The 9,628-nt window shown below is 44.7% G+C and overlaps 1 protein-coding gene across 1 annotated transcript in view; it reads left to right on the forward strand.

Annotated features, from left to right (window-relative positions):
• Positions 1 to 9,628, forward strand: part of PARP4 (poly (ADP-ribose) polymerase family, member 4) — a 122,160-nt gene that overhangs the window by 55,305 nt on the left and 57,227 nt on the right. Inside the window, exons 13-17 of the mRNA XM_011999941.1 lie at positions 2,397 to 2,580; positions 2,814 to 2,970; positions 5,118 to 5,242; positions 7,393 to 7,524; positions 8,300 to 8,386. Coding sequence (XP_011855331.1) covers positions 2,397 to 2,580; positions 2,814 to 2,970; positions 5,118 to 5,242; positions 7,393 to 7,524; positions 8,300 to 8,386 — 685 coding nt within the window. The remainder of the gene's footprint in view (positions 1 to 2,396; positions 2,581 to 2,813; positions 2,971 to 5,117; positions 5,243 to 7,392; positions 7,525 to 8,299; positions 8,387 to 9,628) is intronic.

The following is a 9,628-nucleotide window of genomic DNA, read 5'->3' on the forward strand; positions in this document are numbered from 1 at the left end:
GAGTAGCTGGGATTACAGGTGCATGCCACCACGCCTGGCTAATTTTTGTATTTTTAGTAGAGACGGGGTTTCCTCATTGGGCAGGCTGGTCTCGAACTCCTGACCTCAGGTGATCTGCCTGCCTTGGCCTCCCAAAGTGCTGGGATTATAGGCGTGAGCCACTCCGCCCAGCCCAAAATGTATTTCTTAAATAATAAGACTTGAAAGGTGAAATTACTCCTTGATCCATGGCTGCAGAATGGAAATTGTGTTAGCAGGCACGAAAACAACACGCTCCTTGTACCTCTCCCTCAGAGCTCTTGGATGACTAGGCGCTTTACCAGTGAGCAGTCATATTTTGAAAAGAACCTTTTCTGTTGAGCAGTAGATCTATATTGGGCTTAAAATTCAATAAGCCGTTCTGTAAACAGATGTGCTGTCATCCAGGTTTTGTTGTTCCATTCATAGAGCACCGAAAGAGTAGATTCAGCACAATTCTTAAGGGCCCTGACGTTTTTGGAATGGTAGGTGAGCACTGGCTTCAGCTTACAGTCACCAGCTGCATTAGCCCCTGACAAGAGTTATCCTGTCGTCTGAAGCCTTGAAGCCAGCCATTGACTTCTCTAGCTGTGGAAGTCCTAGATGGCATTTTCTTCCAATAGAAGGCTATTTTGTCTACATGGAAAATCTGTTGTTTAGTGAAGCCACCTGCATCAGTGATCTTAGCTAGATCTTCTGGAGAACTTGCTGCAGCTTCTACATCGGCTTTGGCTGGTTCACCTTGCATTGTTATGTTATGGAGATGGCTTCTTTCCTTACACCTCAGACAACCTCTGCTAGTTTCAAGCCTTCCTTCTGTGGTTTCCTCGCCTCTCTGAGCCTTCATAGAATTGAACAGAGTTGGGGCTTTGCTCTGGATTAGGCTTTGGCTTAGGAGAATGCTGTGGCTGGTATGATCTTCTATGCAGACCATTAGAATTGTCTTCACATCAGCAATAAGGCTGTTTTGCTTTCTTATTATTCCTATGTTCACTGGAGCAGCACTTTTAATTTCCTTCAAAAATTGTTTCTTTACATTCACCGCTTGGATAACTGTTTGCCACAAGAGGCCTAGCTTTCAGCCTGTCTTGGTTTTCAACATGCCTTCCTCACCAAGCTTAATCATTTCTAGCTTTCGATTTACAGTGAAAGATGTACAACCCTTTCTTTCACTTGAACACTTAGAGGCCACTGTAGGGTTATTATTAATTGGCCTAATTTCAATATTGTTGTGTCTCAGGGAATAGGGAGGCCAGAGAAGAAGGAGAGAGATGAGGAAACCAGTGGTCAGTGGAGTAGTCAGAACACACAAAACATTTACCAAGCTCGCCACCTTATGTGGGCACAGTTCATTGTACCCAAAACAATTTGAATAGTAGCATCACAGATCATTGATCACATATCGCCATTACAACTATAATAAAAATGAAAAGGTTTGAAACATTGGGAGAATTACAAAATGAGACACAGAGACACAAAAAATGGCACCAGTAGACCTGCTCAACATGGAGTTGCCACAAATCTTCAATTTGTAAAAAAAAAAAAAAAAAAAAAGAATATCTGCAAAGTGCAATAAAACGAGGTAAGCAGAAGTATACATTACATTGTGGAGAGACATAAATCTTTGCATTAATACTATGAAAGAAAATAGGCCAGGCACAGTGCCTCCAGCCAGTAATCCTAACCCTTTGGGAGACCAAGGTGGAAGAATTGCTTGGGGCCAAGAGTTCAAGACCAGCCTGGGCAACACAGTGAGACCCCATAGCTACAAAAATGTTTTTAAAAATTAGCCAGGCACAGTGGTGCACACCAGTAGGCCCACCCTCAGGAGACTGAGGTGGGAGGATTGCCTGAGGCTGCAGAGAGCTGTGATTGCACCACTGCAGCTTGGGTGAAAGAGTGCAAGACCCTGTCTCAAAACGCACACACACAAAGGAGAAAACTGTTATAAAAAGGAACACAGTAAAACCTCCAACCTACCCAGGATCCCCTCTGTGGCTCCTTATGGAATAAATTCCACATGGGAAAAAAAGAGAAAATAATATACACAAAAATAGTGATCAAATGACCTCTGGGTGGGAGAGAAGGTGAGCTGTGAGTTGAGCCCAGGAGTTTGAGACTGCAGTGAGCTATGATCGTGCCGCTGCACTCTAGCCTGAGTAACAGAGCGAGATTCTGTCTAAAAATAGAAGAAATATTAAATAAATAAGTGCATAATAAAGTTCTAAATTGAGTCGTTGGAGATATTTCAATAACAGGAAAATTTAGAACAGTTTACCAGGAAAGTCTTTTCAATAATATTTCCTGTTTATGCAATAATATGTTATTAACAAGTCACTGTAAGCTATAAATATGTGTTTATTTCCTTTCGCATTCAGTACAAGTATCAAGTACTCACACCCGGGAGAGACAGATGGCACCAGACTCCTGCTCATTTGTGACGTAGCCCTCGGAAAGTGTATGGACTTACACAAGAAGGACTTTTCCTTAACTGAAGCACCACCAGGCTACGACAGTGTGCATGGAGTTTCACAAACAGCCTCTGTCACCACAGACTTTGAGGTATTTTTATATTAAGGAACAAGCAAAGAGGGTCTTGAATGCTCTAAGAAGAGCCTCAGTTTTTTGCTCCTGTTTTTTCATTAAATATGCTTAAGTTTAAATAATTGTTAAATATTTACTGTATGAATTCAACATTTTCTAAATTAGCAAACATGCTTTTATGAAAACATCTGCCAATACAGGTTTTTTGTTACTATTGTTGTTAATCACCTACTGATTTCTGTTTGCTCTAGGATGATGAATTTGTTGTCTATAAAACCAATCAGGTTAAAATGAAATATATTATTAAATTTTCCATGCCTGGAGATCAAATAAAGGACTTTCATCCTACTAATCATACTGAATTAGAGGAATACAGACCTGAGTTTTCAGATTTTTCAAAGGTTGAAGGTAGGACAATTTTCTTGAAAGCTGTTTTATGTTATTATGTTTATAGACCTCAAATGTTATATTTTCAATGGAATGTATATTTGCATTTGTTATATCTATGACCTCATCCATAAGTATTTCATTTCCTTTCAGTCTCAAAATAAGTTTCCCACAAATTTCTCTCAGTGTTAACATCAGTCAAACTCCTCTGCCTAATATAAAAATAAAGCACTTAATTTTAAAATATATGTATTTCTTCTTTTTCTTTCCTTTTCTTTTTTTTTCTGAGACAAAGTCTCACTCTGTCCCCCAGGCTGGAGTACAGTGTGTGATCAAAGCGCACTGCAGCCTCAAACTCCTGAGTTCAAATGATCCTCCTGACTCAACCTCCCAAGTAGTTAAGACTACCATCCATGACTTTTGTTGTTGTTTTTTTTTAGAGACAAGGTCTCACTGTGTTGCCTGGGCTGGCCTGAAATTTCTGGCCTCAAGCGATCCTCCTGCCTTGGTATCCCAAAGTGCTGGGATTACAGATATGAGTCACCATGGCCAGCCTCATTTCCTTTTTTATCTTGTATACATGAAAACCAGGATGCTTGAGAAAGGTTAAGCGATCTCAAAATTCCATGTGACTTCATTAACACACTGAAGTTGAGCTTATTCCCTTCAGGAATAGCCAAGGCTAAAACCTGCGGAACCTTGCTAAGATGTCAAGGTGCAGAAAGTGTGATGGGGTGGGTAGAACACACAGCAGAGCCGCTGTGGAGTCAGGAAGCCCGGGGTTTCAGTGTGGCCCTGCCGCCCTGCAGTCTTGAAACTGCATGACCTTTTGCGCTCCGCCTTCTCTCCCATGGGAATGAGAGCAGTACCCGCATGACAGAATTGCTGTAAGGGCGGAAGGGGAAACTGGAGGCACTGAGTAAATTGTCATATGTGGTGTACGTGTTAGCCGTAGTAGTGCCAGCATAAACAGGATATTCACTTCTCAGAGTATCATGAGCCCAAACAATTACAGTGTTAATTAGTAGGACTGTAAGAACACATTAACATTTTTGACCGTGCTCAAATTATTTGTTGTCAGAAACGCGTGTGTGTTCAGAGGTGGCTCCAGTTTTTTCTCTGGGAGTCATTAAGTGAAACATCTGGCAAGACACTATGTATTTTTATTTCCTAACCTTATCTGTGTGTCTGTACCACTTTAGAATAGGATGTGAACGTTTTTCAATATGCGCCGTAGGAGTTGATTCAGTCTTCCTTGGATTGAAAATCTACGTCGTTTCATGCCATCCCAAAATGCTCGTGTGGCACCATAAATAATAGTGACTGAGCCCTTCCACACTACAAGCCAGGGAATGCAGACACCTGGATTCAGGCTTCAGCCACACTTGAGACAGTCTGAAGACCTCTGTGTATTTGTGTGTATGTTTAAATGTATGTCAAGTAATGCTGTGTTTTCAATAGGACACCCCAAAGTCTCGACATTCAAAAGGCAGAAGAGCACATGCCTGTAGTCCCAGATACTTGAGAGGTGGAGGCAGGAGGATTACTTGAGCATAAGGGTTCAGAACCAGCCTGGGCACCATAGTGAGACTCCCATCTCTATCAAAAAAAAAAAAAAAGAAAAGAAGAAAAAAAAATTTAAGCAGAAGGGTCTTTAAAAAAAAAAAAAAGGCAGGCCATGTATGGTGGCTCACACCCACAGTCCCAGCACTTTGGGAGGTCAAGGCAGGCAGATCCCTTGAGTCCGGGAGTTCGAGACCAGCCTGGGCAACATGGCTAAACCTCATCTGTATAAAACATACCAAAAATTTAGCTGGGCATGGTGGTGCGTGCCCGTAGTCCCAGCTACTCAGGAGGCTGAGATGGGAGGATCACCAGAGCCGGAGAGGATGAGTCTGCTGTGAGCAGAGATCGTGCCACTGCACTCCCACCTGGGTAACAGAGTGAGACGCTGTCTCAAAAAAAAAAAAAAAAAAAGAAGGCACCTCCCATTTTTCTAATGTGGGTTCACTTGCTTTTCAGAATTGGCTATTGAAAATCATAAAATCCTATTTGTCCAATTTCCCTAAAATATAATGCATGAAGGCATGGAGAAGGAATAAAGATCAAGACAACAAACATAGACAGGGATGGTTTTGAAAGCTAATGGTAACATTTTTAACGTTTAGATTACCAGTTACCAGATGCCAAAACTTCCAGCAGCACCAAGGCCGGCCTCCAGGACGCCTCTGGGAATTTGGTTCCTCTGGAGGATGTCAACATTAAGGGGAGAATCATAGACACTGTAGCCCAGGTATGTTTTCTGTGGCTTTATGACACTTAAACTACATGGATGTAAACCATACATGCGAATTTGATTGCAGTTGCATGAGCTAAAGGGAATAGATACATTTCTAAAATTCATTTATTCAAAAGCTATTCACTGAGCACTCCATGCCAGGGACTAGCTAGGCTCTGAGCATCCAGCAGTGCACAGTACCAAAGCTCCGCCCTTGTGGAGCACACACTGTGTAGGGGAATAGGCAGTCACCATCATGAAAGAGTGAAACACATGACACGTTAGATGGTGACAGGGGCTGAAGAGAAAAATGAAAGCAGGAGGGGATAGGAGCTGTGAAAGACGGGGCCTTTGAACCTGTAAACAGAATGGCTGAGGAGGCCTCCCTGAGAAGGTGACGCCTGCCTACAGACCTGAAGGAAGTGGGGGCTAAACCATGTGGACATCGGAGGATGCTTATTCCAGGCAGCGGCAACATCACATGCCAAGGCTCTGAGGTGGGAAGGAGGAGGATCTGGTCCAGGCACGCCAAGGAGACGCACTGTGGCTGCAGTGGGGTGGAAAGGGGAGAGTGCATGAGGACTGAGTCAGAGAGGTGAGGGGCTCTCACATCAGCACACAGGTCATGCTGTCCTTGACTGTGAGTGAAATGGAAGCTTCTAGATGTTTGGCAGAGGAATGACATGAACAGACCTGTTTTAACTGGCTCACTCCGGCCACCATGTTAGGAACAGTAGGAAGAGGACCAGTGGGAGAAATATTAGGTCACGTTCCCTGGAAAGCAGACTCTGGATGGAATTTGTTTTCAGGAAGCCGGTGGGACTGTGCCTGCGGGAGCTGCACCTGTGAGGGAGTGAGGGAGGCAGGACGTGGCCAAGGAGACAACAGACTCCTCAGATGATCTTGGGGGAAGCTCTGGGCCAGAGTGGTCCTTGAGAGAAGGTCTGAATCAAGGCAAGGGGGCCGGGCTTTGTAGCCCCACTGGGGCCAGTCCTGGGATATAGGCTGCTCCAGGGAGGGGTCAGAACCTTGGCTAAGGCAGTTTGTCTTTGGCTGAGGATGGTTCCTGGGGAGACGCCACACAGGTGACACTCCTAGCAGTCTCAGTCCTGAAGGGGACACAGCGGGCGCAACGTCACATCATGTAGAGGAGATGATTGACAGAATTCAGTTAAGGGACCTGGTGATGTGGAGAATAATGTGTGCAGTGGGGGTGTAGGAAGTGATGGAGTCTGCCACGGCCTGAGGGAGACCCTGTCTCAAAACAAACAACCAACCAAAAAAACCAGGTTGTTGAAAGAGAAGGAACAAACCCTACCTTACTAAATTATCTGCACTAAAGCTCACAAAGAGCATTAAATACCAAGTGAGTAAGAACTGGTCAAAGCAAAAAGACAAGCATTGCAGGAGGGTTATTTAATGCAGGTGCTGGGGCCACAGCCAGGAGCTCGCAGCAGGTTCATCATCCACAGTCACAGGATGGAAGGCAGTGCCAGGGGTGCCAGGTGGCCAGATGCAGTGGTAGAGCTTTCTCTCGTGTCCCGTCCCCATCAGCAAATCTGACTGGCTCTGCCCTCCCGCCTTTTCCTGAATGAAGGAGTGATGAAAACAGTCTGTTGGAAAGATTAATTAGATAATACAGACAACAGAGAGGAGTAGAGAAGACTTGATTCTGGAAGAACCAAGGCACAGAGAGATGAGGAGCTAGATGAGGGCTGTGTGGAGAGGGGGAAAGCCACGGAGAGGTCCCCAGGAGGAAATGCCAAGTCCTGAGAGCCGATAGGATAGAAGGACTATTCTGGAATCATTTCCAGCCAACATGGCACTAAGGGAGGCATCAAAGCCCACAACACGAAAGGGGCAATTTTCCAGCCGTCTTAACAAGAGCTATATGGCCTGTGCTAAGTCAGTGTTGGTAAGACAGACTTCAGGTGGCTTCTGTTCCAGTCGGACATGTATGAACCACCCAACCGTGGGACTGGTGCCTTTTATCACATGACATTGGCTCTCCATTGCAGAAGTGAAGCCAGGGTTGGGAATTTGAGGGACGTGATACAAATTCAAGGAAATTCAAATAAATATGCAAAATCATTTTCATTCATCCTTGTTCCTGCACATGTAGTCCATGTGGTCTCATCAGATGTATGGCTTTTTTTCTTCTTCAGGTCATTGTTTTTCAGACATACACAAATAAAAGTCATGTGCCCATTGAGGCAAAATACATCTTTCCTTTGGACGACAAGGCCGCTGTGTGTGGCTTCGAAGCCTTCATCAATGGGAAGCACATAGTTGGAGAGGTAAGGCGAGAAGATGCACTGTGCCCGCTGTCTGCTTTCAAAGTCAGCTTCCATTTCCCAGAACCTTTGTTTTCGGAGTCCCCATGGCTATAAGCTTGAGTAGCAGCCTTATCATAAAACAAGAATGTTCTTTGAAGAACCAGTCCTTGCACAGTGAGCCTCCCTCAAACATCCCTCCCTGATGAAGGATCTCTACCCCCGTCTGTCCAGTCTTCGTCGTCAGTGTCTTGCACATTCTTTGCCTTGGCACTGCAAGAGTGATTTCAGCATGAAAAGTTTAAGAGGGCTGGGTGCGGTGGCTCATGCTTGTAATCCCAGCACTTCGGGAGGCCGAGGCAGGCGGATCACTTGAGGTCAGGGGTTCGAGCTGAAATGAAAGCTATTATAGCTTTCTAAAAAAAATAAACAACAGTTGATTAATTCTTTGTTTATTGTAAGGATTAGTGCACAGTTACAATTATAAACTACAATTTCCAAAATTTAGAGTAATTATGTTTTGTTCCACATAAACTCCCAACCAAAAAAAATTTTTTTCCCTATTGATTCTGAAATATTTTGATCACAACTGAAAGAGACTTCTCTTTAGTTGACCTTTCCTGGTTCAGGTTCTTATCAGATAAGTACATTTCGATGATCACTTTATTTACGTCTCCATTCACCTTAGACTCGGTTTTTAGTTCTTGCCTGAGTTTTAATAAACATTGATGTTGTTTTCTTCATTAAAGTCTGAAGTCACTCTTCATGTAAGGAATGATTGAAACATCATCTTTTCCAGATTAAAGAGAAGGAAGAAGCCCAGCGAGAGTACCGAGAAGCCGTGACCCAGGGCCATGGCGCTTACCTGATGAGTCAGGATGCTCCGGTATGGCGTGGTGTGCACGCCGTGTGCATACAGGAAAGGGAAAGAGACTTAGAACAGGATTTGAACTATGAAATTCATGCTAGAGGCTGAGATAATTTACACTGCTGTAGGCCCCAGAGTTTCACTTGCTCTAAGTAAGGGGAAGCCACGCCAGTCAGACCCATTTGACTTATCTGAACCAAGGAGGAAACGGCGTCAGTAATTCCAGACAAACAGGAAGAGCTAGGCCTGTCATTGGGAACCGAGTTTTCCAGACGGAATGACAGAGAAAACAATAACATTTGAGGTATATAACTTTCATCTGCTGATAAGAGTGTGATACATTGGCTGGGCGCAATGGCTCACGCCTTAATCCCAGCACTTAGAGAGGCTGAGGTGGGCGGATCACCTGAGGGCAGGAATTCGAGACCAGCCTGGCCAACTTGGTGAAACCCCCTCTTACTAAAAATATAAAAATTAGCTGGGCGTGGTGGCAGGCACCTGTAGTCCCAGCTGCTGGAGAGGCTGCAGCAGGAGAATTGCTTGAACCCAGGGGGCAGAGGTTGCAGTGAGCCAAAATTGCACCATTGCACTCCAGCCTGGGCAACAAGAGCGAAACTCCGCCTCAAAAAAAAAGAAGGGTGTGATATATTTACAGTTTTCCTGGAAGTAAGCTCACCCAGCAGATGGTCCAGTCATAAAGCAGGGAGGCATTTCTGCCGGGTCCTGCTTGGGCCCAGTTCCTGTGCTTTTAGGTGATTCGCTTTAGCAGGGACGTGACCTGGACAGCGTGGAAGTGGGAACAGCTGGCAGGTCCACTGGACTACTTTCCTTGAATATCAGGTGTTTTCACGAGGCGTCTGGCAGGTGCTAGATTGCGTGTAGTCAGTGTCTAACTCTAGTGCAGGTATTTTAGTTCTTTTTGCAGATGGGGCCATATGTTTGAGTATCGCCTCTGAGGGTGACACGTGGCCATGGTGTTTTGAAAATTTAACATTTGCTGGGGCTAGGGGCACATTCAAGATTAATACAGATCGAAGGGGTAAATTATTGGTCTTGACATCTAAGATATCCACTTGCAGGATGGGAATAGGCAATGAAGAGGTGATTATTGAACAGTTAACAATGCTAGCTCTTGGCCGGGCGCGGTGGCTCAAGCCTGTAATCCCAGCACTTTGGGAGGCCAAGGCGGGTGGATCACGAGGTCAGGAGATCGAGACTATCCTGGCTAACATGGTGAAACCCCGTCTCTACTAAAAATAC

Source organism: Mandrillus leucophaeus, unplaced genomic scaffold, assembly GCF_000951045.1.
Source record: "Mandrillus leucophaeus isolate KB7577 unplaced genomic scaffold, Mleu.le_1.0 Scaffold61, whole genome shotgun sequence".
Lineage (NCBI taxonomy): Eukaryota > Metazoa > Chordata > Mammalia > Primates > Cercopithecidae > Mandrillus > Mandrillus leucophaeus.